The sequence below is a fragment of the Mobula birostris genome, chromosome 1, assembly GCF_030028105.1.
Source record: "Mobula birostris isolate sMobBir1 chromosome 1, sMobBir1.hap1, whole genome shotgun sequence".
NCBI lineage: Eukaryota > Metazoa > Chordata > Chondrichthyes > Myliobatiformes > Myliobatidae > Mobula > Mobula birostris.
This window is the reverse complement of record NC_092370.1, coordinates 152,498,277-152,525,317: the sequence shown is the minus strand read 5'-3', so window position 1 is coordinate 152,525,317 and position 27,041 is coordinate 152,498,277. Positions and strand designations below refer to the sequence as shown.

General features: G+C 43.3%; 1 protein-coding gene across 3 annotated transcripts; it reads left to right on the top strand.

Annotated features, from left to right (window-relative positions):
* Nucleotides 1–16: 16 nt before the first annotated feature.
* Nucleotides 17–27,041, top strand: LOC140200672 (enhancer of rudimentary homolog). 3 transcript variants are annotated; one of them, XM_072264253.1, is made up of 4 exons: nt 17–123; nt 8,721–8,808; nt 16,785–16,905; nt 26,449–27,041. In XM_072264253.1, the coding sequence occupies exons 1-4, from the start codon at nt 121–123 to the stop codon at nt 26,549–26,551; spliced, it is 315 nt and encodes a 104-aa protein (XP_072120354.1). In that variant the 5' UTR covers nt 17–120; the 3' UTR covers nt 26,552–27,041. The 3 variants fall into 3 exon arrangements, with proteins under 3 accessions (XP_072120354.1, XP_072120341.1, XP_072120347.1); XM_072264240.1 differs by lacking the exon at nt 17–123 and adding an exon at nt 253–371; XM_072264246.1 differs by lacking the exon at nt 17–123 and adding an exon at nt 406–559.

The window sequence follows — 27,041 nt, the reverse complement described above, 5'->3', positions numbered from 1 at the left end:
CCAGCTTCCGGTTGACCTGTCACATCCGGGTCATAGGGCACTCAACCGCCGGAGCAAAAATCGGCGTCACCCTGCTTGACGTTGTGTGACGGTGGGTGCAATCCCTCCCGCTTACAACAAATGGTAAATCTATACCTGCCGTTTATTAGCTGAATTATCTCGGCTTTTTAAAAAAAATATTCATTGCCCCTCACAACTATGGCGGTGGCGGCCGCAGGATTGGTAGAGAGGAGAAGCGACTGTGGGAGGTGTTGGTGCTGGGAGGAGGGCAGGGGTGGCTGCCGTGAACGGCGGAGATTAGAGATTGCTGTGTGTTTTGCCGCACATAGATGGTGGTGGAGAGTGGCAGCGTCTCGGCAGTCCGGTCTCAGGTGCTGATGGTGCGAGGGGAGGGTGAAGGAGGTTGGAGGCGGGTATTAAAGGAGATTGGCGCTGAGGCTTCCTGCCCGCTTCCAGCGCAGATGCAGGACCGTCGCTGAGAGAGAGGGAGAGGGAGGGAGTAACGTCCGGCTTTGCGGAACTTATCATAAAGTTAACAGGAGGAACGATGAGCAGTGGGGTATTTATACTTTTTACGTTAAAAAGTGTGTTTACTGAAGTGGTTGAGTTTGTAGTCGTTAAAGAGAGTTTTAAGAAACATTGGTTACTCTTGCAAACGTCATAAGTATTTAGGGAAACTAACGAAAGATTGTGTTTTTGCATACTCATGCCTTGGTTTATTCACGCAAACTGATTAATTAGTTTAAGTTTTCTTGTTGGTGTCAAATGGAGTTTATTGCCTTATTACGAGGACGGTGAGGTACAGGCACAATGAAAACCTGCTTGAAAACTTGATTTTCATGGAAAAAAAACTTTTAATCAGTTTGTTATTATCATGTGTACTGAGATACAGTGAAAAACTTGTATTTCTATGCCATCTATATAGATGATTTCAAAACATCAGTACATTAAAGTAGTTCAAATGGAAAAGCAATTGCAGAATGTAGTTACAGTCATGGCAAGTGTGTAGCGTAGGTAGAAAATAAGGTGTATAGGCCCATGACGAAGTAGTTAGTGAGATCAGAAGTTCATCTCATCATATGCCAAGTCCTTTCAAGAATCTTATAGCAGCAAGATCAAAGCTCTCCATATGCCTGATGTTTTTCTTAGTTAGCCTAGGGTTATGTGGTGTGGAATGCACATTTGTCTTTTTTTTAATGTTGTGATGTGGCAATTTGTGGAGGTTGAATCTAATGAAAGTCAACTTGTGTTTTTTGAGGTAATTCAAGCAGTATGGTTTGCAGAGATGGGATTTTATGTCCACAGTTTCTGGTCATAAAGGTTGTCATGAAATTGCAAGATGTGGAATCCCACAAAGATAGCAATTGGTCCTCAGCTCTTACAATCTAAATCAAGGCCTTGTGTAACTAATATAACCAGGTTAGCTGGCAAAATAGAGATATGTAGGAAATTAATAATTGCTACAAAGAGATATGGTATTAAAATCATAAATTTACCTCCCAGGAGGCGGAGGGCATTTGGCCCATTATGTCAGCCTAATTCTACCTTCCAATTCTGGGCCCTAGCTTTCCAGAAATTAGACTATTTGACCTTGTGTAGAGCATTGAGCCCCATTGCTTCCCCTCGACTTCCTGCAGGTTGTACCTCTCACCCGCACACTAGGCAATTAACCCAGCAACTTGCTCAGCTTCGGGGTGTGAGAGGTAAATCATGGGTAAACACAAGATGGACGCTGCTGGATGTCGGGATTGAACTTGGGTCTCCGGAGCGACAATTGTGTTACTGGGCTGTTCAAAGTCTCATCCAAATTCAATTTAAATGTTATGATGGTCGCTTCCTCTAACAGCCAGGCTTCCACCCCACCATCTGAAAGAAACCACTTGGACATATTTTACCTCTAATTCTTCTGTCAATTACTTTAATTTTTGATCCTTCTGTTATGAGTGATAGGCCATTCTCATTTATTTCAATTTAGCCCTTCATCTCTACACTTCGTGAGATTCCCTTTATCCTCATTGTTCTGAAGAAAACAGCACCAGCCTATTCAGTCATTCTATGTATCTGTAGTGTTCCAGCTCCTGCAGTAAATCACCTCTGAACTCCGAAGTGCAATCACATCTTTAATGTGATGACCAGAACAGTACACAGTATTCAAACTGTGACTTAATATGCACATTGGTTCTCGTATAATTTTCCAGTCTTGTATTGAGTGCCCTGAGTAATAAAGGAAAATATCTCCTGACTTTTTAATTACTTTATTGACCTATCTTGCTACATGTATGCACTCTCCAAGATTCCTTTGTACCTCCACAACATTCAACGCCCTGCCATTTATTTTGTATTCCTTTAACTTGTTGCCTATCTCCTAACGGTATTGTCCTGCAGCTCAGGGTTAAATTCCGTTTGTTCCTCTTCTGCCCATTTGATCAGGTCCTGTATATCTTTTTGAAGTTGAAAGCTTTTCTCTCTCTCTGCCAACCACATGGCCAATTTTTGTAACATCTGATATTTTTATTACATTACAGTATTACATTTCTATACATGCTGATCTGAATCGTTAATTTGTTTTACAAAAAAGCAAGAAGTCAAGTGCTAGCTCAATGGAACTCCACAGTTAATAGTCTCCATTCAGAAAAATACCAATTTTCAAGTGCCTGTGCTTCCTAACCAGGCTGATTTTTGGATCAAATATGCCATTCTCCCTTAAATCCCAAGATCTATTTACTTTTTTGTTTGTCCAAATTGCCATTTGAGATTTTGTCAAGAATCTTGCTAAAATCCTGGCAGACTACAGCAAATGCACTGCAATAGCCGCATCACCTTCTGAAAGCATTCAACTTCATCCTACACATCCTTCTTTAATAAATCATTGACAGTCCCTGGCTCTCCCCCCCACTTATTTTTTGAGGACTGTTGTTCAGAGCTCATCCATGTTCACCCTTGTTTGTTCCTCTTTCTCCTTATGAAGTTATCTAATAGATTTGGCTTTTGTTTAGTTTTACCTGAAAGTGTATTTCTACTCTTTACTAATTTCCCTTCTGCCATCATGCTATTCTTTCAGATGAAGTGTCCTGCATAGGAATATGACTATTCTACTTCATTATATTTTTTTTTAAAAATTGGAAGCTTAAAGAATAATAAATGTTAGTATGCAGAGGGATTTGGGGCATTGTAAAATATGTAAGAATAGCATACAGTAAGGAAAGTAGTACATTGGACTTTATGACTAAGCAGGATAGTATGTGATTTGGAGAGGAACTTGTAAGCCTGTTAATGAATGATATGGCCTCTGCTCTTACATGCAGGTTATTGGTTTGAGATAGTACTTGGCAAAAGCATGGTGAGTTGCTGCAGTGCTTTTGTAGAAGTAGTATTCTTATTCATGATTCACTTCCATCGTTCTACTGGTTTAAAATAGTTATGAAGAAGGATACAACCAGATCAAGAGCTAAGGCAGTTCTGGTTCAAGATGACGCTGAGCTGTGATGTATGTCAAGGTCGTGACTCGGATTAGTTGTTTGATAGGTTCATAGAGATAGTTTTGGGGACAATGTGAGGAGTTAGGTCACATTTTAGACTTTGGGGATAGGCATGAGGGGGAATTGGAGGCCAATGATATGGGGGTCAGGTCAGCAGGTAAAGACAACGGATAGTGCCCCCCCCCCCCCGGTCAAAGGTCTGTTTGGCCAGGAGGCATGAGTGCTAATGAACCTTTCCCCTAGGGTCTGAGGGCCATGCGAGTCCAGAGGTCAAAATCGGAAATTTAAATTCCCATGGTCGGTAAACTTTGGGTCAATACCGAACATTGAAGTTTGAAGCCCCTGGGCCAAGGACTCCAAAGGTGGTCTGGCCTGTGAGTGGGAAAGGGGCTTGTTTTGCTGCTGATGGTGTTGTTTGTATTGTTCTGCTGAATATCGTGGGCATAATGTGTGGTGACACAGGCAATGCATTTCACTGAATGGTTTGATGTACATGTGATAAATAAATGGATCTGAATTTGAAGTTTCTGAACTGGGACAGAACAAATTTTGGAGCCATTATGCAGGATCTTGCAGCAGTTTACTGGGCAAGATTTTTTGCAGAAGTGTCTGCCAAGTAGGAGACCTTAAAAAGTATGATGTCGATTAGGGCTCTGGTTAACAAAAAGAGAGAATCTCTTTATGACTGCAGAAGTGTAGGAATGCACTTACGAGAGATGTTGGGAGTGTAGAAAAAGGATAAGAGCTGGCAAGCAGCGAGAACATTTCCAGAAGGTTCTATAGCATATTAAGAGTAAAATGATGGCTAGAGAGAGAATAGGTCCCTTTAAAGATCACTGTGGCCTTCTATGTGTAAAACCAAAAGAAATGGTAGGGATTTCTCTTCTATGGAGAAAACAATGGAAGATAAGGAAATGGGGATAATGAGTGGCTCCACCTTGGACCACGTACAAATTAGCAGGGATGATGTACTAGAGGCCTTTAAAGTGCATTCAGGTTCACAAATCCCTGAAGCCTGATTGGGTGCATTCGCGGACCTTGTGGGAAGTTGTGGAAGAAATTGCAGAGGCCCTTAAAAAGACTTTTGCTTCATCTCTGACCACAGGTGAGCTTCCAGAGGGCTGCTAGTGTCTAATGTGGTAACATAAAATGAGTATCAGAAAAAGCCAAGAAGCTACAGGCCAGTGAGTCTGACATCGTTAAATTGCTGGAGGGGAAATGAAGAACTGGATCTACTAGCACTTGGAGAGACGAGGTCTGATTCATGATGGTCAGCACAGCATGGTGCTGTGTGTGGGGAAACTACAGTGCCTATGAAAAGTATTCACCCCCCTCAGAAGTTTTCATGTTTTATTGTTTTACAGCATTGATTCACAGTGGATTCAGTTTGGCTTTTTTTTACTCTGGTCAACAGCAAAGCACTCTTTCGTATCAAGGTGAAAACAGATCTAAATTAAATTAAAAGTGATCTAAATTAATTAAAAATATAAAACATAAAATAATTAATTACCTCAGTATTCACTCCCTTTTAATATGACACACTATATCATCACTGGCACAGCCAATTGGTTTTAGAAGACACATAATTAGGTAAATGGAGATCTATTTTTGGAAACCTGTGTGCAGTCAAGGTGTTTCAATTGATTGTAGTAAAAATACACCTGTGTCTGGAAGGTCCAACTGCTGGTGAGTCAGTATCCTGGCAAAAATTGCACCATGAAGACAAAAGAACACTCCAAGCAACTCCACAAAAAGGTTATTGAAAAACACAAGTCAGGAGATGGATCCCTTGGAGTACAGTTAAATCAAGAAATGGAAAGAATATGGCACAGCTGTAAATCTGTGTAGAGCAGGCCATCCTCAAAAACTGAGTGACCATGCAAGAAGGGCACTAGTGAGGGAGGCCACCAGGAGACCTATGACAGCTCTGGAGGAGTTACAAGCTTCAGTGGCTGAGATGGGAGAGACTGCACATACAACAACTGTTGCCCAAGTGCTTTATGGGAGAGTGGCAAAGAGTAAGCCACTATTGGAAAAAAAAACTCACGTGACATCTCAGCTGAAGTTTCCCAGAAGGCATGTGGGAGACTCACAAATCAACTGGAAGAGGGTTCTATGATCTGATGAAACCAAAATTGAGTATTTTGGCCATCAGACTAATGTGACGACAAACCAAGTTATCAGAAGATTGATGCTGATGAGAGAGATAAGTGAGACAATGGAGAAACATTCAAAATGCTAATAAGAGAGATAAACGAGAAAGAAACACATTTCAGAATATTGACAGACCGGTTGCTTTGAACCTGAACTGTTTGAAGTTTGATGGACAGGCAATACCCCAGCAGGGGGATAAAAAGAACAGGTTCGCTAAGGCACGACACACCACGAGATCACGAGATAACGAGACCCTGGAAGAGCGGTGTGCCCCCACAAATTGGTGGGAGTTGGAGGTCTGGTTCGAGGGAACCGACCATAGGCTGACAGGGTGAAAAGGGACGATCAGCAGGAACCTGGTGTGTGTGTCCACCCTTGCCTGGGTGCCAGGTTCACCACGGAAGAACGGTTGTATCCGGAACGGAGGGGTCAGTCGGTGACCACAGAAGACATAAAAGGGTTTGCCGGAAAGCCAACTGCAAAGAACATCAAAGGTCTGTCTGAATCAAAATTTTCCCCCTCTCTCTCCCCCTCTCTCTCCCCCTCTCTCTCCCCCTCTCTCTCCCCCTCTCTCTCCCCCTCTCTCTCCCCCTCTCTCTCCCCCTCTCTCTCCCCCTCTCTCTCCCCCTCTCTCTCCCCCTCTCTCTCCCCCTCTCTCTCCCCGGCACAACAGCGATTACTGCAAACTGTACTAAGCTGAACTGAACTCTGCGTCACTTAAGACTGATCATTTTACCCCTAGACTGGGATAGAGCTTGGCTGATTCCTGTTACCCTAGTCCTGTGTACACGTGTGTATTAACATTGCTAACCTGTTGCATTTACATCCTTACGATTAGAGTACTGTGTTACTTATTTCTTTAATAAAACTTTATTAGTTTCTGTTAAATCAGACTCCAACTAAGTGGTCCATTTCTGCTGGTTTGGCAACCCAGTTACGGGGTACGTAACACTAAACACTATATTTGGTGTGACCCAAACACTGCACATCATCAAAAACACACCATCTCTACCGTGAAACATGGTGGTGGCTGCATCATGCTGTGGGGATGCTTCACTGCAGCAGTTCCTGAAGGCTTGTGAAGGTAGAGGGTAAAATGAATGCAGCAAAATACAGGGAAATCCTGGTGGAAAACCTGATGCAGGATGCAAGAGAATGGCAACATGGGAGAAGGCTTGTTTTCCAGCAAGACAGTGATCCCATGCATAAAGCGAAAGCTATGCAGGAATGGCTTAAAAACAACAATGTTAATGTCCTGGAGTGGCCAAGTCGGAGTTCAGACATCAATCCACTTGAGAATTTGTGGCTGGACTTGAAAAGGGCTATTCACTCATAATCTCCATGCAATCTGACAGAGTTTGAGCAGTTTTGTTAGGAAGAATGGGGAAAAATTGCAGAGTCCAGATGTGCAAAGCTGATAGAGACCTATCCACACAGATTCAAGGCTGTAATTGCTGCCAAAGGTGCATCTACTAAATACTGACTTGAAGGGGGTGAGTAATTATGCAATCAATTTTTTTGTGTTTAATAATTGTAATAATTTTAGATGGATTTGTAGAAATTTGTTTTCATTTTGATATGAAAGTTTTTTCTGTTGATCCGTGTCAAAAAAGCCAAATTAAATCCACTCTGATTCAATGTTGTGAAACAATAAAACATGAAAAGTTACAAGGGGTGTGAGTATGTTTTATATGCACTATGTCTGGCCGATTTCTTGCCGTTCTTCAGGGAGGTAACCAGGATGGTAGATGAAGGTAGGGCAATGGATATTGTCTATATGGATATTAGCAAAGCTATTGATTTGTTCCATCATGGCAGACTAGTCTGGAATGTTAGATTGCATGGGATCCAAAGGGAAATGTTGGATTGGATTCCCAATTTAGTGGTAGGAAGCAGAGGGTGATATCAAGATTTGTTTCTTGAACTGGAGGCCTGTGTTAACTGTTGTGCCACAGGGATTGGTGCTGCAACCTATGTTGTTTCTAACATATAAGCGATTTGCTGTGAATGTACAAGGCATGGGTAGTAAGTTTGCAGATGATACTGGACTAGACTTTGAAGTTAATAACTCATCTCCTCCTACCTTAGGCCACGAACTTATCAATCACCCCTGATGAGTTATTAACCTCAAACTTTCTGCATGACCACTAAAAGAGATCACTAAAACTGCATGTGCATGTAACGAGAGCTGTATGACTAATTCCTTCTACCGTAGGCCACGAACTTATCAATCACCCCTGCTGTGGGCATGACCGCTGGACTGAGTGTGTAAATGTAGGAGGGGACTGTTGAAAAATAAATGTGCTAGGTTTTATCAATCACCCCTCGTACATATTTGGTCTACTGCCATAAAAATGCAGGATGTGTTTGGCACAGGTGGGGTGCAGCATTTTCACTAGATTGGCACCAGAGTAGCAGTTTGGATGTGTGAAGATAGAGCAGACTTAAATTAAATTCTGTAGAGTTTGGAAGAACAGGACAGAATCTCATTAGAACATACAGAGGTCCTATAGGCCTCAACGGATCAGATGCAGGGAGGATGTAGTCCCTGGTTGAAGAGAGAAAACGGAAATCACAACGTCAGGATAAGGAATGAGTTATCTAGGATAGAAATGGGTTGGAATGTCTTCATTGAGAGTGGAGTGTGTTTTCTTCGAAGGATGAGGCTCCATCAAGCTCTTGTGTTCTTGTATTCGAAACAACAATTGATATATTATTGGCTATGGAGGTGTACCATCTGCCCCAACTTTACAAATGTTTTTCTAAACATCTGCAATTCAGTTTTGTCCATAAGTCAGAAAATATGTCTGCACAGAAAATATGCAACTGGTAGACATGCTGCTGAGGTAGAGGCAATTAGTTCTGAATTCTTTTTAAACTAAAGCTATATATCAAACGATGATGGAACTATTCTTCTAAATTTCTTTATAACCTCAAATATTTTTGTTAACACTCCTATGAGCCCAGGTATATCTTGCATCACAAATTTTTAGTTTGTTTTGCGTATCAGATGGGGAGAGGAAAATGAGGGAACAAGAAGAGGATTAAATGCAGAGCTTTTAATATGATTCCCTTTTGTCTTCTCAGTCTCACACTATTTTGCTAGTTCAGCCTACCAAAAGGCCTGAAGGGAGAACTTATGCTGATTATGAGTCAGTAAATGAATGTATGGAAGGTGAGTTCTCCTCCATTGTTTTGAATGCCATAGTTACAAGAATTTTCATTTCTGTTTCTGTGTTATGACCTCTGAATAACTCAGTCAAATACCTGTGGTCAAGGATATATGCAGACATCCCACCCTGCAAAAACTCATTTCAGGGAGGTAGCACCCCCAACCCCCACAACCCCATAATCCACCCCCCCCGTCAACCTCCAAGGGTGTATGTAATACTTTGTTTAATGATTTTGTCTAATCTGTAAACCAAGTTGGGTGTATGCAGAAAATGTGACGTTAAAGTGTGTACATATATTATCATGTTTATTCTATTACAACTTTAAGCAAGTCTACAGGGAGTTTGGCCTCATCATGTAGGACATCAATAGCGTAGCTCCTTGGCAGCTAGCCAGCTGGTTTAAAACAGGGGTCCCCAACCTTTTTTGCACTGCGCACCAGTTTAATATTGACAATATTCTTGCGGACCAGCCGACGCGGAGGGGGCTGGGTGTTAAACGCGACTGGAATATAGGTGATAAGTCAACTATAAGTCACTTTTTAGTGGCTAATACACTCAATTTCGTTTCTAAAGGGGTTTATCTGAAGAATTTAATATTAAACACAGCGCATATTTTCCTCGCATGAACATATGAAATCATTGCGACACACCAATATCGCTGAATCAGTGGAAGCCCTGGGCTTGTTTTCTTGCAACAACACGGTCCCATCGAGGGGTGATGGGAGACAGCAATACTTGAAGGGGGTTCCTTATGTCCAGTCTATTCCGCAATTTAGTTTTCGTTGCATTCATTGCAGAAAACTCCACTTCGCAGCGATGTAATGTTGGAAAAGGAAGCAACGTTTTCAGTGCTTTCGTGGCTATCTCAGGATATTCAGCATTGACTTTGATCCAGAATGCCGGCAGAGATGTTATGTCAAACATACCTTTCAGCCCGCCGTCATTTGCAAGCTCGAGGAGTTGATCTTTTTCCTGCGCTGACATGGATGATTCACTGGGGACATTCACAAATGGGTCACAGACCCATTCCTTTGCACGTCTTGGGTCACTGATGACCTCGCGTGCGTTCAAATTCAACAGTGCATGACGGAATGAGAAAGGTGCAGCTGACTCATATCGTTTCATATTGCCAAATCATATCGTTTCCTCATGGCCTGGTGGTTGGGGACCACTCTTAGCACGAAGTGAGACCAATCAGGATGCTCGCTCTACCTCTCCCTCTCCCGCTCAAAAAAATCTATTTCCGGGATATTGTATATAATTTCCAGGTGTCAGGGAGCCACTGGGAGACTCCCGGAACTTCCGGGAGAGGTGGGATGTCTGTATATGCAATGCAACATTTGATTTGCAGCAAGCTGCTGTCTACGGGTCCACTGGTTACTTCCATTATAATCAATTCCAACACCACCAAGGTGCTACCCACAGTCATTAGTGTGTTATTGCCACGTGTACCAAGATACAGTGAAAAACCTTGTTTTACGTGTTATCTATACAGATCAGTTTGTTACATCACTACATCAAGGTTAAACAGGGAAAAGCAATAATAGAATGCAGATTGTAGTGTAAGAGGTCTCTGCAGAGAGTGGTGTGGACAACCCAGCGCATCTGTAGTTGTGAACAAGGACAGGTGTGTAAAAAGGGCCCATAGGATCACTGGGGACCCAAGCCATCCCAACCACAATCTATTCCAGCTGTTACCATCTGGGAGCTGTAGTGCAGCTCCGGGACAGCTTCTTCCACCAGGCCATCAGACTGATGAGCTCACGCTGATTTGAGTGTACTCTATATTACACTGACTGTTCTATTTATTATAAATTACTATGATTGCACATTGCACATTTAGATGGAGACGTAACGTAAAGATCTTTGTTCCTCATGTATGTGAAGGAAGTAAGAAATAAAGTCAATTCAATTCAAAATTCAGAGTAGGTGTTGTACAGATAGACAATAAGGTGAAGGTCATGATCCAATAAATTGTGAGATTAAGAGTCCATCTTATTGTACAAAAGGTTTATTCTAAAGTCTTCTAACTGCGGGTTAGGAGCTGTCCTTGAGCTTGGTGGCATGCAGTTTTATGCTTTTGTATCTTCTGCCTGATAGGAGGGGGAAAAGAGAATATCTTAGATGAGAGGGGATTTTGATTATATTGGCTGCTTTGCCAAGGCAGCAACCCGTTATTTCATCCTCCGTCGGATCCATGCCTGCAATCGCCATTTTTTTCACTTTGTCATATTAGGCAAAGATCGCAAGATCCTACATCTGCGGACCCCAGAGCCTGCCGGCCCTGAAACTAGTAGACATGAATTTCAGATTGCCTCTGCCATTGATCTCGCCGGCTCCAACACCTCAGGGCATATTCAAAACCCGGACTCCAGCAACGAGCATGGACACCTTCACAGCGATTGCGCAACCACCAACTGCGACTCCAGCCTTGAACTCCAGGCCGGATCTTTATGTGCTGCTATTGTGACTGCCGTCTCCCCTTCCTCCACCACCACTCTGCAACCCCGTCTCCCTCAGATCCCACTGTCAGCTCCTGGGTACTCAGAGGCTCCACCTTCCTCTCACCCCAACCCTCCCCTCTCCATTGACACCCCCAGCCTCCCCCCTCCCCCCTCTGATCCCAGCTCTCATCCGTGCCGGGTCTTTACCATCTCCTCCGACCTTCAACTGTTGGAGGCAGAACGCTCTGTCCTCAGTAAGGGCCTCACCTTTGTCCCCCTTCGCCCACACCTCAGCGAGTTCCGTGTTCGCCACGATGCGGAACTCTTCTTCCGCCGTCTCTGTGCCTACTTCTTCAGCAAGGACTCTTCCACCCCCACCGATGACCCCTTCTCCCGTCTTCAACCCTCCTCTTCTTCATGGACACCCCCGCTCTGGTCTTCTGCCTGCTCTGGATCTCCTTATTGCTAACTGCCGACCGGACATCAACCGTCCCGACTTCACCACACCTTGTTCCCATTCCAACCTCACTCCTTCGGAACGCTCTGTTCTCTACTCCCTCCGCACTAATCCTAACCTTACTATTAAGCCCGCCGATAAGGGGGGCTGCTGTTGTAGTCTGGCGTACTGACCTCTACCTTGCCGAGGCACAGTGACAACTCGCAGATACCTCCTCTTATTTACCCCTCAATCGTGACCCCACTAAGGAGCACCAGGCCATTGTCTCCCACACCATCACCGACTTTATCCGCTCAGGGGATCTCCCATCCACTGCTACCAACCTTATAGTTCCCACACCTCACACTTCCCGTTTCTACCTCCTACCCAAGATACACAAACCTGCGTGTCCTGGTAGACCTATTGTCTCAGCTTGCTCCTGCCCCACCGAACTCGTTTCTGCATACCTCGACACGGTTTTATCGCCCCATGTTCAATCCCTTCCTACCTATGTTCGTGACACTTCTCATGCTCTTAAACTTTTCGATGATTTTAAGTTCCCTGGCCCCCACCGCTTTATTTTCACCATGGATGTCCAGTCCCTATATACTTCCATCCCCCATCAGGAAGATCTCAAAGCTCTCCGCTTCTTTTTGGATTCCAGGCCTAATCAGTTCCCCTCTACCACCACTCTGCTCTGTCTAGCGGAATTAGTCCTTACTCTTAATAATTTCTCCTTTGGCTCCTCCCACTTCCTCCAAACTAAAAGTGTAGCTGTGGGCACCCGTATGGGTCCTAGCTATGCCTGCCTTTTTGTTGGCTTTGTGGAACAATCTATGTTCTGTACCTATTCTGGTATCTGTCCCCCACTTTTCCTTCACTACATCGACGACTGCATTGGCGCTGCTTCCTGCACACATGCTGAGCTCGGTGACTTTATTAACTTTGCCTCCAACTTTCACCCTGCCCTCAAGTTTACCTGGTCCATTTCCGACACCTCCCCCCCCCCCCCCACCCTTTCTAGATCTTTCTGTCTCTGTCTCTGGAGACAGCTTATCCACTGATGTCTACTATAAGCCTACTGACTCTCACAGCTATCTGGACTATTCCTCTTCTCACCCTGTCTCTTGCAAAAATGCCATCCCCTTCTCACAATTCCTCTCTCTCTCTCTCTCTCTCTCTCTCTCTCTCTCTCTCTCTCCGCCGCATCTGCTCTCAGGATGAGGCTTTTCATTCCAGGACGAGGGAGATGTCCTTTTTTTTTAAAGAAAGGGGCTTCCCTTCCTCCACCATCAACTCTACTCTCAAACGCATCTCCCCCATTTCACACACATCTGCTCTCACTCCATCCTCCGGCCACCCCAATAGGAATAGGGTTCCCCTGGTCCTCACCTACCACCCCACCAGCCTCTGGGTCCAACATATTATTCTCCGTAACTTCCACCACCTCCAACGGGATCCCACCACTAAGCACATCTTTCCCTCCCCCCTTCTCTCTGCTTTCAGCAGGGATCGCTCCCTACGCGACTCCCTTGTCCATTCGTCCCCCCCATCCCTCCCCACTGATCTTCCTCCTGGCACTTATCCATGTAAGCGGAACAAGTGCTACACATGCCCTTACACTTCCTCCCTTACCACCATTCAGGGCTCCAGACAGTCCTTCCAGGTGAGGCAACACTTCACCTGTGAGTCGACTGGGGTGATATACTGCGTCCAGTGCTCCCGATGTGGCTTTCTATATATTGGCGAGACCCGACACAGACTGGGAGACCGCTTTGCTGAACACCTACGCTCTGTCCGCCAGAGCAAGCAGGATCTCCCAGTGGCTACACATTTTAATTCCACATCCCATTCCCATTCTGACATGTCTATCCACAGCCTCCTCTACTGTAAAGATGAAGCCACACTCAGGTTGGAGGAACAACACCTTGTTTTCCGTCTGGGTAGCCTCCAACCTGATGGCATGAACATTGACTTCTCTAACTTCTGCTAATGCCCCACCTCCCCCTCGTACCCCATCCGTTATTTATTTTTATACACACATTCTTTCTCTCACTCTCCTTTTTCTCCCTCTGTCCCTCTGACTATACCCCTTGCCCATCCTCTGGGATTTCACCCCCCCTTTCCTTCTCCCTGGGCCTCCTGTCCCATGATCCTCTCATATCCCTTTTGCCAATCAACTGTCCAGCTCTTGGCTCCATCCCTCCCCCTTCTTTCTTCTCCTATCATTTTGGATCTCCCCCTCCCCCCCCACTTTCAAATCTCTTACTAACTCTTCCTTCAGTTAGTCCTGACAAAGGGTCTCGGCCTGAAACGTCGACTGTACCTCTTCCTAGAGATGCTGCCTGGCCTGCTGCGCTGCTGCGTTCACCGGCAACTTTGATGTGTGTTGCTTGAATTTCCAGCATCTGCAGAATTCCTGTTGTGTACATCTAGATTTCTATGGGGCATCTATAAAAATTGGTTAGGATCAATGGGACATGTTGAATTTCCTTAGCCACCTGAAGGAGTTGCCTGTTTTTTTGGCCTTGATGTCTATGTGGCTGGTGAGTTAGTGAGATAAGGAGTGGAATTATCAATTGTTAGAAGCTGCAGGTGTTGGGCGGTAGGAGAGAGTGTAAAGGACATGCATGGAACAAGTTTATTTTGTGATTACGCATTATGGTAGGTGTCTAGGTGGTGGCAGAACAATTGCCTGCATTTAGACAGGCAAACGGACAGGGAAGAGAGGAATATAATAGACCTAATGTTGGCAGATAGGATTAGTTTAATTTGTCAGCATTTGTTATTTGAATTTTGGTTCTGAATCAGATTATGAGGGAGAAATACACTTCTTGTTTCAGTGCCATCATTGTCTTCTAATCTCACAACCAAATGATGGCCTTTGTGATAGTGCAGCACTATCTGTGTGCTTGTGTTGTCAGCCAACAGTTTGCAGTGGGGTTAGAATCCACACTGGGATTTTCTTTTTAAACTGTACACCACGTTGTTCCCAGCCAACACTTCTTTTGGTGGCAACTTTATCTTTTTGCTGTTTTTTTAAGATTCCATCCAGATAGTTAATAGAAAGGACGAGAGCAACTCTATATATTAAAGAAGGAGACTATTCTGAATAGATTTTAATTTTTTTGAGGGAGATGTGGAGTGGGGAGATGAGATTAGGTAAATACTGACGTAAACTAAGTAAGTAGGAGAAACTTTGAAAAAGTACTTTGCATCTTTCTCCAGTGAAAAGGTCTAAGGTCATCCTAATAATGGTAAAGCAGGATACAGAGAGGATCAAGGATAACTTAAAGCTTGGTATAATTATGAGGGCCATAGACATAGACGGTCAGAGACTTTTTCCCAGCACATAGTCTAGAACTTTAACAAAGGCAAAGGGCGTATGTAATATTTGGTCCCGGAGGGCTGAAGAAGGAATTTGATAGGAAAGGAGAGTGTACCGTGGGGCAAAGGGAAGGAGGAGGGGCACCAGGGGCAGTGATATGTAGGGTGAGGAGAAGAGAAGAGAAGAGGTAAGAGAGGAGCCAGAGTGGGAAAGGAAGAAAAGGGAAGGGGGAGCGGGAAAATTTACCAGTTAGAGAGATCGACATTCATGCCTCATCGTGGCAGTAGAGGAGGCCATGAACCAACATGTTGGAATGGGGATTGGAATTAAAATGGTTAGCCACCGGCAGATCCTGCTCTTTGCAGATGGAGCAAAGGTGCTCAGTAGAGCATGTCAGGTCTCACCGGTGTTTGGAAGGCTGCATCAGACTGGCATTGTGGGGTCCTCTACAGACAATACATCACCCTAGTGGCTGCAAGGGGAAAAGAATGGTGCGGATTTGCTCCGAGGTATGGAGATAGATGCAAGGACTGTGTCCATTTATCCACAGCAACTGGTTCATAGAACATAGGGCACATTACAGGCCCTTCAACCCACAATGTTGTGCCGACCATGTAACCTACTCTAGAAGCTGCCTAGAATTACCCTACTGCATAGCCCTCTATTTTTCTAAGTCCCATCTACATTTCTAAGAGTCTCTTAAAAGACCTTATTGTATCTACCTCTATAACCATCGGTGGTAGTGCATTCCATGTACCCACCATTCTCTTAATGAAAAACTTACCACTAACATCCCCTCTGTACCTACTTTCAAGCACCTTAAAACTATGCCCCTTATGTTAGCCATTTCAGCCTTGGGCAAAAGCCTTTGGCTATCCACACAATCAATGCCTCTCATCATCTTATATACCTCTAACAGGTCACCTCATATCCAAGGGGAAAAGGCCAAGCTGACTCAACCTATTCTCCAATCCAGGCAACGTCCTTGTAAATCTCCTCTATAGTATCCACATTTTCCCAAAGTGAGGTGACCAGAACTGAACACAATATTCCAAATGGGGTCTGACCAAAGACTTGTATAGCTGTAACATTATCTCACGGCTCTTGAACTCAAAAAGATTTCAGTCGCTGTGGCCAGAGGGGCCGCTGGTTTGAGTCGCTGGGTCCTGATGCTCTTAAGGAGTCTATAGACGAGAGGCCAGTTCCTGTGTTGTGCTGAGCTGTGTCCACAACTCTGCGGTTTCTGCAGTCATTTGCAGAGCAGGTACCATACCAAGCTGTTAAGCTTTCAGATAGAATACTTTCTCTTGTGCATTGATAAAAATTAGTAAGAGTTGACTGGAACACACGAATTCCTGTAGCCTCCTGAGTACATAGTGATGTTAGTCAGCTATCCTGGCTGTGGCATCAATGTGCTTGAACCAGGACAGGCTGTTTGTGATGTTTACACCTTGGAACTTGAAGCTCTCCGTCTCAACACCATTGATGTAGATAGGAGCATGTGTACCATCCCCCTTTCTGAAATCAATAACTGTGGTGCCAGTAATATGGTTTTATTTAACTGAATATGCTGACTGCAAACAGTTTTATTCTTTAAGTGTTCAGACTAACCAATGCTTGAAGCTTTTCCTCTACTGATGCTGACAGATAAGGTCAATCTACAGCATCTTACACTCTTAGTTGAGGCATAATACTGTGGAGTGAGCTAGTTACTTTAAAGTCGAAATTACAGAAATTAAATCTTTCTCTCTGCCTCCCACCACTTACTAGGTGTTTGTAAAATGTATGAAGAGCATTTGAAGCGAATGAATCCGAACAGCCCATCAATCACATATGATATAAGCCAGCTCTTTGATTTCATCGATGATTTGGCTGACCTCAGTTGCCTTGTGTAAGTATAATCCGCTTAAGTTTCTTGCTAGAATTGGCTATCAATAATAGTGCTGTATTGTAAGCTTTTGCTTCAAATGTGCAGTGGTGCTCTGCTCATCTGTCCCTCTGTTAGCTTGCAGAAGCACCAACTTGCTCCAGTGTGGTATGTTTAGCAGTTCCAGGTGGCGAGCATGTTCTGCGTGTGGAAGTGCTATCGGTCAAGATACTGAACCCATTTATACTGTCGTCTTCTGTGTATTAGGGTCCTATTTTGTTTGTTAGATAACACAGAGGCAGACACAATGTATCGTGACAGGAAGATGGTTGTTTTGAATACTAGATACAGAGCTCAGTCTTGTGCTATGACATTGTCATAGCATCTGTTATGTGTCTACAAGCTCAAGTTTAATTTTGAGTTTCTCAAGTTTAATTGTCTTTCAACCATACAAATGAATACAGTCAAACGAAAGAGAGTTCCTCCGGGGCCAGGTGCTAAACACAGAAAAGACGGTCACCTATGGCACACAGCACAGAGTGTGCATATAGTTACAAAAGAAGAAAAACATGGTCACAGAAATAGATCGCTCAAATCCCTGAGTGCCATTGCCTGTTGATGATGTTGCAGTAGTCCTCATCACATGCTAGTGCAGCCACAGACAAATGCAATCCAGCTTCCTTTCCACCAAATGAACACTGGGGGGCAACGTTTACAGGAGGAGCCAGCCTCAACCTAGCATGGATTCCAGCTCTTTCCCGCTCTGGCCTCTCCTTCCCTTGGCAGCTGCAACTGGTGACCCCCACAGCCTGATGGCTTAGTCTCCACAATACGTAGCTCCCCCACTGTTAATCTCACCAGTGAACTGAACTTGCAGTATTCCGTATTATCAGTGTCCAACATGGTCTTGTGATCACAATAAAAATGTCCAGGACAATCATTTCCACTGTTTGACTGTGCACCGCCTTCCTCCTTGGTTGGCTGTAGCTGCCAGCAACACAGTGCACAAGCCCGGTTCCACTGCCATTGAGCAACTCGCCAGAAGGGCAGCTCTTGATGTTCTCAATATCTTGCCATCACATAGAAGGTAAGATTGCAAACACAATAGGTGCTAATCTCCCTCACAAAATGACAGGTTCACTTCCCAATACATTAAATCCCATATGAGAAACATGTTACACTGCCTGATTTTTTTTCTTTGATGTTATTCTGTCCTGGTAGGGTCACATGTAAATGGGTGATACAGTAGTACAGCCGGTAGAGCTGTGTTACACAGCTCCAGAAACCCAGGTTGAATCCTGACCTCAGTTGCTGTCTTTCTGGATGTGTTTTCCTCACATCGGCCTCTGTAAGACACAGCACCTGGTCATTGTGAGGAAGGGTGGTCCTCCTTGCCACCATGTCATTTTCTGCCTCAAAACGAGCGTAGAAGTTCTTCAGCGCATCTGGGAGGGAGGCATCACCAGCACAGGCAGGTGATGTTATCCTGTAGTTGGTGATGTCCTGAATGCCCTTCCACATGCTGTCCTGGAAATGGCTGTGGATTTGCTGGGCGTGTGCACGCTTTGCCTTTGTCAGAGAGTGGTGAATCTGTGGAATTTGTTGCCACAGGCGGCTGTGGAGGCGAAATCTTTACAAATAGTTATGGCAAAGGTTGATAGATTCTTGATTAGTCAGGACCTGAAGGGATATGAGGAGAAGGCAGGAGATTGGGGCTTAGAGGAAAAATGGATCTGCCATGATAAAATGGTGGAGCAGACATGATGAGCCAAATGGCTTAAATCTGCTCCTATATCTTATGGTCTCATCTTCTAAATTCAGCCTCACCACTGTCTGGTTTGGATGCAAGTAATACCCTGTCTGACATAGGCCAGCATGCCAAAGCTACTTTCACCATTCTGTCTACCTGTGACTTTGTCTTTGAATCCCAAGGACCCTTGGTTTTCCACTGTCTGATGCTCTACTGTTTATTGTGAAAATCTGATTTCTCTTTTAAAAAAAAATGCAGCAGCTCACATTAGCCCCAATTAAACTTCATTTGCTGTTTCTCAATCCCTTACCGAACTTAAGTACCACCTAATAAGAACGTGAATACTTACTTGCCAGCATTAGTGGTTTCCAAAACGGCACAGCTTAGGACTGATAGTGTTGCTTGGTCCATCCATTAATGACCACTTTCCCAAGGAGTCCTTCCAACTTCACTTTAATCTGCACCTATTATCTAGGGGAGAATCATCTATATACTGCAGATGGGTAGTTGAATGGTTATTTTCTCCTGATGTAAGAAGGAGACTCAAGTTTCAAGCTCAAAGATGCAGGGAGGGTTATGCCAAGTTCCAGAAAACGGAGAACTTTATAGTATTTGAAGATGAGATTCACATTCTACATTCTGCAGTAGTTGCCTAACCAGGAGTCTTGTTTAATGAAGCAGGGTCCTTGGTGGTGGATATGTAAGAGGAGGGGGAGAACCCCTTGGAAGAGAGAATAAAGTTTGAATGTGCCTGTCAGAATAAAAGGTAAAGATAACAGGTTTAGGGAACGTTGGTTTTCAAGAGATATTGAGCCCTGGTTAAGGAGAAAATGGAGATGCATTGTAGGTCCCATCAACCTCAATGCTAGTATTTACCCTATCTATATCCCTTATAATGTCTTCTCAATGTCTACATTCTAAGGAATAAAGTCCCAACCTATTCAATTTTTCCTTATCAGTCAGGTTGTCCTTGTAAATTTTCCTCTGTACTCTTTCAACCTTATTTACATTTTCCTGTAGGTATAGGTAACCAAAACTGCACACAATACTCCAATTTAGGCCTCACCAGTGTCTTATACAACTGCAATATAACATCCCATCTATTGTACTCAGTACTTTGATTTATGAAGGCCAATGTGCCAAAAGCTTTCTTTTATGACCCTATCTATCTGTGACACCACTTTCAAATTACGGACCTGTATTCCCACATCCCTTTGTTCCTCTACACTCCTTAGTGCCCTCCTGTTTACTGTGTAAGATCTACCCTGGATGGTCCTACCAAAGTGCAACATCTCCAACTTGTCTGTATTAAATTCATTTGCCATTTGTCAGCCCATTTTTCCAGCTGACCCAGATCCCTCTGCAAGCCATGATAGCCTTCCTCACTGTGTACTACACCCTCAATATTGGTGTCATCCTCAAATTTGCTGAACCAGTTACCACATTATCATCCAGATTGTTGATTATAGATGACAAACAACAACAGACCCAACACGGATCCCTGCAGCATTCCACTGGTCACAAACCTCCAATCAGAGATACAACCCTCTACTATCACTCTCAGACTTCTCCCACAACGCCACTATCTAACCCAGTTTGCTACCTCATCTTGAATGCCAAGCGACCGAACCTTCTTGACCAACCTCCCATTGGGTACTTTGTCCAATGTCTGTTAAGGATGATTTAAATATTTCTGATAGGCCCCTGATAGGATGAATAAATCTCCAGGGCTTGACAAGGTGTTTCCTTGGACCCTGTGGAAAGCAAGTGCAGAAATTGAAGGGGCCCTGGTAGAGATATTTAAATAATCTTTAATGACTATTAAGGTACCAGAGGATTGGAGGATTTGCTGTTTAAGAAAGGCTTTAAAAATAAACCAGGAAATTATAGGCCGGTGATCCTGACAAAAGTAGTGGGAAAGTTATTGGATGGTATTCTAGGGACCGGATGAATATACGAGTATTTGGATAGACGTGGACTGATTGGGGATAGTCAGCATGGCTTTGTGTGTGGTAGGTCATGTCTAATGAATCTTGTGGAGTTTTTTTTCAAGGAAATTACCAAAAAAGGTGATGAAGACAAGATGGTGGATGTTGTCTATGTGGACTTGCTAAAGGCATTTGACAAGGTCCCGCATGGGAGGTTGGTCAAGAAGGTTCATATCAATGATCTGGATGATGATGTGGTTAATTGGATTAACAAATTTGGGGATGACACCAAGATTGGGGGTGTAGTGGAGGGCAAGAAAGACTATCACGACTTGCAGCAGGATCTGAACCAGCTAGAAAAATGGGCTGGAAAATGGTGGATGGAATTTAATGGAGACAACTGCAAGGTGTTGCACTTTGATAGGACCAGTCACGGTTGGTCTTACATAGTGAATGGTAGGGCACTGAGGAACAAAGGAATCTGGGAATTTAGCAGTGTTAGATGATCAGTCCTCTTTCCATACTCTGCATCTTTCTACTTAATTGAATGCTGAATTGTGGAAGTTGTATGAAAGATGGTTGCAATAAAAACTGTTCGCAGCTCTGTTGTCCATAGTTCATTGAAAGTGGCAGGACAAGATAGATAGGGTCATAAAGCTTTTGGCACATTGGCCTTCATAAAGTATTGAGTACAGGAGATGGGATTTTATTTTGAAGTTGTAAAAGGCGTTGGTGAGGCCTAATTTGGAGTATTGTGTGCAGTTTTGGCCACCTACCTGCAAGAAAGATGTAAATAAGTTTGAAAGACTACAGAGAAAATTTGCAAGGAGGTTGCCAGGACTGCAGAACCAGAGTTATAAAGAAAGATTGAATAGGTTAGGACTTTATTCCTTGGAACGTAGAAGATTGAGGGGAGATTTGATAGAGGTATACAAAATTATAAGGGGTATAGATAGGGTAAATACAAGCAAGCTTTTTCCACTGAATTTGAGTGGGACTACAACTAGAGGTTAAGAGTGAAAGGTAGAACGTTTAGGGGAAGATGAGGGAAACTTCTTCACATAAAGAGTCGCGATAGTGTGTAGAGGGCATGTCCTATCATGAAAGGCTGGATAATTTGTGTTGTTTCCTCTGGAGGGGTGGAGATTTGCAAGATGATGAGAGGCATAGTAGACAGGGTTGAAGTGTCTAATACCAGAAGGTATGTATTGAAGGTGAGAGAGGGTAGGTTCAAAGGGGTATGAGGGTAGGTTTTTTTTTACTCAGTGGGGGATGCCTGGTGTGGTGGTGGAGGCAAATATAATAGAGGCTTTTAAGAGACATTTTAGATAGGCACATGGATGTGAGGAAGGCATTGTGTAGGTCAGTGTTTAGATGTTTTTGATTTGCTTTTTATCTGGTGTGGCACAACATTGTGTGCCAAGTGGTCTGTTGCTGTAGTGTACTGTACTGTTCTAAGTTTTAACACAAGTGGTGCATGCACACTCGACTTCAAAGTTAGAGCAAAGTTTGGATAGGTACATGGAGGGCTATTGTCTGGTTACCGGTTGATAGGAGTAGGCAGATCAGATGGTTTGGCACAAAGTAGATCAAGGGTAGGCAACCTTAAACACAAATGGTTTTCTAGCATGTATTATTCATTAATTTGAGGCAAAACATAACTAGATGTACTTAAATGGATAATTCCCATATTTCAAGTTTTTTATGGCATTTATCTGGCCCACCGTCCGCTCATTAATATGCGATCCGGCCCCCAGAGACAAAAAGGTTGCCAACCCCGGAAGTAGATGAACTGAAGGACTTGTTTCTGTGCTGTACTTTTCTATGATTCTATGACTGGGATGCAGCCCATTTCTTTGGATGATTAAGACCAGCTTTTATTTTTCTCCTTCAGAATCCTTTGGGAGATCAAAGTGTATAGTTTCCCATTTTCGTTATGGAAATCTGCAGATGACTTCATTCTAATCCTGATTGGCATTAATCCAATGAACTGACACTTCACAGTTTCTGCAGTAAGGCAACTGAATTAACAAAATAGCAGTGGAAAAGTTGGAGGCTGCTTCCAAACTGGAATACAGTTGTGATTGAAATTTTTTATAACTGCAAGAATATAGTCAGTTCCCAGTCGTCTGCTGATAGCAGGATCTTGAGCCTGGCCACGGTGGCCCAGGGAGATCCCAAAGATACATGGTGTGACTGCTCAAACACACGGCCTGGCGAACACATGGCTGCTGCTCATCTCCCTCTCGTAAAATAACTCGCATCTGCTCAACCTGATTTTGGCCTCCCCATCACCAAAAGCTAGAGCTGCCAGCAGTTGTTACAGTAACCATCTTCCATACAACTTGTACAATTAAGTGTGTCAGTGAAGTAGAAAAAGGCAGAGTATGGAAAGAGAACTGATCATCCAGCACTGCTGAATTATCATCACAACCCCATAGCCGGGTACAGTTCAACCACAGATTTTCTGGATAGGCATTTTGCCTACTTCCATTGTAATGGTTTGGAAGAACTTTTTCTTCAGCCTGTCTACCAACTTAAGGGCAACAAAAGATGGGGAGTAGATGCCAGTCTTTATAATAAGAATAATGATGCATTCCAAACATGAGTAACAAGTTCAGAGCAAAGCCTCCAGTGTGTATTGAGTTGCTGCATTCATTGACTTCAATAGCTCGGTAGCATCTTTGTCCGAGTCTAGTTGTGAGCTCAAACCTCACTTCAGTACTAGGAGCTCCTAACCAGGAGCAAGGTTCCCAGCAATGCCCACAAGTCAAAGTTGAATTTATTGATGTGACAAGTATACACGTGCATACAGTTAGTGAAAAACTTACTTGTGGCAATATCACAGGCACATATCATCAGACAATCAGCAATCACAAGAACAACCTAAGTTAAACAAGAGTGTTTTATCTGTGGGATGCCATGTCAAAATACTGCCTGCATTCACTTTATTTGTACCAAATGGATCCTATTGTGGTATTCAGAAAAGAAGGGCATTCTTTGGTGTCCTGATAAATATTTCACCATCAAATGTACTGATTTTTCAAAACATTTAACATTTTCAAATAGCTGTTTATGAGAATTTACAAAATGTGTTCAAATGTTGTGAAAGTTGCTATATAAATGTCTATGCAATAATTAGTTGCATGTGTTTCTTGAATTGGCTTGTGTCCTATAAACATTTGCTTTGCTGTTGTTTCCTGTTCCAAGCCTGCCCCTCCCATTCCTCACTGGCTAGCTGTAGTCAGTAAAAAAATACATAAATCTCTTACTTGGCTTCTGTGAGGAGATTTTTCCTAATGTTCCTTTCTTTCTAAATCATTTTGGTGAAGTATTTTTCTAAACTTCCAGCCTAGTATATGAAAGTATTTTTTATTTGTCCAGGATGACTTAATAGACCTCACTCGCACACTTGTAGATATGATTTCGTCTGCTAATTTGAAGGACTTGTTGAACGTACTCATGTGCAGGAAACTCAAATGTAAGTTTCGCATTCAAAGTAATTGGAGAAATTTGCTGTTTACAGCTGGTGCCTTACCAGTCCCAGTGTTCACATGAATCCCATTTTATACCAATGTAGCTGATTCTTAACTGTCCTGTAGTTTAGAATGCTGACAGACATTAAACTACTCAAACGTCAAGTCAGCTACCACCACCAAGGGGTAAGGGGATGAAGCATGTCAGGACAATCAATGCATCGTTTCGTAAGATAAACCAGACAAATTCTGCTCCATGTAAGTCCTGGCACAAGGGAGTCCTAGTCATATTAAGGAAGTTAAAATCACCCATTATTTTCACTTCTTTCTGTGATCTTCATTTACATTATAATCACACACTCATCATTGAATGATGTTCTATTGGTTTGTAAAAGCTGGAAAGGGTACAGAAAAAATTCACGAGGATGTTACTGAAACTGGAGGGCATAAGTTTTAGTGAGAGCCTGGGTAGGCTTGGGTCTTTTCTCCCTAGAGCACAGGAGTCTGAGGGATGAACTCGTAGAGGTACAATTTGTAAGATCATGAGCAGTGTAGGTAAGGTGGAAGGTCAAAGTGTTTTTTTTCCCCAGAGTAGGGAAATCTAAAGCCAGAGGGCTCAGATATAAGATTGGATGCGAAAAATTTAAAAGGGACCTGAGGGGCAGGTTTTTCCACATGGGTTGGTGAGTACCATATGAAATAAGCTGCCAAAGGGAAAGTGCAGAGGTGAGTACAATTTAGTTAGATACATGTATAGAAAAGTTTAGAGGATATGGTCCAAACACAGGCAAATAGGACTAGCTTGGTCAGTGCTCAAGTGCCTGTATCCGTGCTATATAACTCTTTGAATCTGTAATTTTACAGAAAGTCACAGACTAAGGCCAAAAGTTCCCCTTAGATGTTCTTGCAATCACAGTTACAGTTAATGACAAATCATGGCAACCTCTCAATGGGCTCAAGATTTGCGAAAGAGGAAAATCTCTTTGATGGAATTTTGGAAGCCAGGGCTCTGAAGTTGCTTGTTCCTCTCAAACTTTATGCACTTAAGCAGAGGTCATCTGAGAGTAGGGAAGCTTCTCTCTAATTGAATTTTCCTTCCTCTGTTGTGGAGTGGAACTGCACACTTAAGTCCAAATGTGTCACACCAATGTTCTCTTCATTGAACCTACCAGTTACTGAAAGACCTGAATAGAGTAGACTGCTTCCATTAACCCAGCCAAATGTGAAATATTGCTCTTTACATTTAACCTTGGTAGTATACTGTTAAAGGGCAAGAGCCTAACAGTGTTGATAAGCAGAGGGATCCTGGGGTCCAAGTTCACAGCTCCCGGAAAGTGGCTACAGAGGTTGATAGGGTGACCTATGGCATACTTGTCTTCATTAGTCAAGTCATTGAGTTCAAGAGTCAAAAGGTTATGTTGCTGCTTTTTAAAACTCTAGTTAGGCCACTTCTCGAGTATTGCTTACAGTTCTGGTCATCCCGTTGGATGTCAAGATTTTGTAGAAGATGCAGAAGAGGTTTAACAGGATGCTGCCTGGATTAGAGGGCATATGCTACAACAAGAGATTGGACAAAGTTGTGTTGTTTTCTCTGGAGTGGTGGAGGCTGACTGGAGATCTGATAGGGGTTTATAAGATTATGAGAAGCATAATCTTATAAACAGAGTACAGTATCGGTTTCCCAGGGTTGAAATGTCTAAAACTACAGGTAATGCATTTAAGGTGAGAGGGGATAAGTTTAAAGAAGATGTGAGAGGCAGGTTTTTTGCACAGAGAGTGATGGGTGCCTGGAATGCACTACCTGGAGTGGTGTAGAGGCAGATCCATTTGGGACTTTTAAGAGACATTTAAATAGATGCGTGAATGTGAAGAAAATGAAAGGATATGGGCATTGTGTAGGCAGTGGGGATTAGTTTAGTTGGCTATTTGATTAATTGGTTCAGCAGAACTTTGTGGGCTGAAAGGCCTGTTCCTGTACTATTCTATGTTCATTAGTAGGAGAGTCTAGGATCCAAGGGCGCAGCCTCAGTAAAGCTGAGATTTTCTACGGCCAGAAGGTGGTGAATCTGTGAAATTCATTGCCACAGAGAGCTATGGAGGTCAAAAAGGCAGAGATTATAAGGTTGTTGAGTGGTAAGTGGGTTAAGAGCTACTGGAAGAAGGCGGGAAGATGAGGTTTAAAAAAAAATCATGATTGAACTGCAAACAGACTCTATGGGTCAAGCGGCCTGATTCTGCTTTATGGTACAGCACAGGAACTGACTCTTTGGCTGACCATTGTTCGTCATTTCCATGACAGTAGACTGAGATCTTTATCATTTCATGTACAGCTTGAATCTTCATTACACAAAACATTGGTGAAATCTATTTTGTTCTTGTTTTCGATTGTCCCTGCACCATCCCTGACCTGTAGATATCGAGCAGATACTCAGACATACCAACCCTACAACAAGGACTGGATCAAGGAGAAAATCTATGTCCTGCTGCGGAGACAAGCCCAGCAATCGGGAAAGTAAGTGGAGCCCCACCCTGTGTCCAAATAAGCCAGTGCAGCTTATTATATGGAAAGCACATCTCAAATACATGCATAGCCAAGAACCCTCACTCTACAGGAGATTGAACAGTGCTACACTGCAACACGATATGCCTTTGGTGAATAAAAACTTTCTTTTGTACTGACTTGCAGTAGACATTAGTGGTTTTAAGCAGTTTTGAATTTTCATCGGTGACCATTACAAGCAGCACGTAATGCTTTTCTCGGAGATTAGTTAGTGGATACCTCAAAGACCATTTTGGATGGCTCATCTTAGAACGTAATACTACTGTGTTTTCAGTCCATGATGTGTTATTTTTTAAACAGTAAAGCACAGATCCCCATATTTCACATTTGCACTGTGGCATATTGGAAGAAGTGCATGAAATAATGTAGGTTGAAGAGTTCTGTGTGCTGTGTAGTGTAATTTATGCAACTTTTGTAATGTTTAAGCAATAAAACTTGATGTTGTA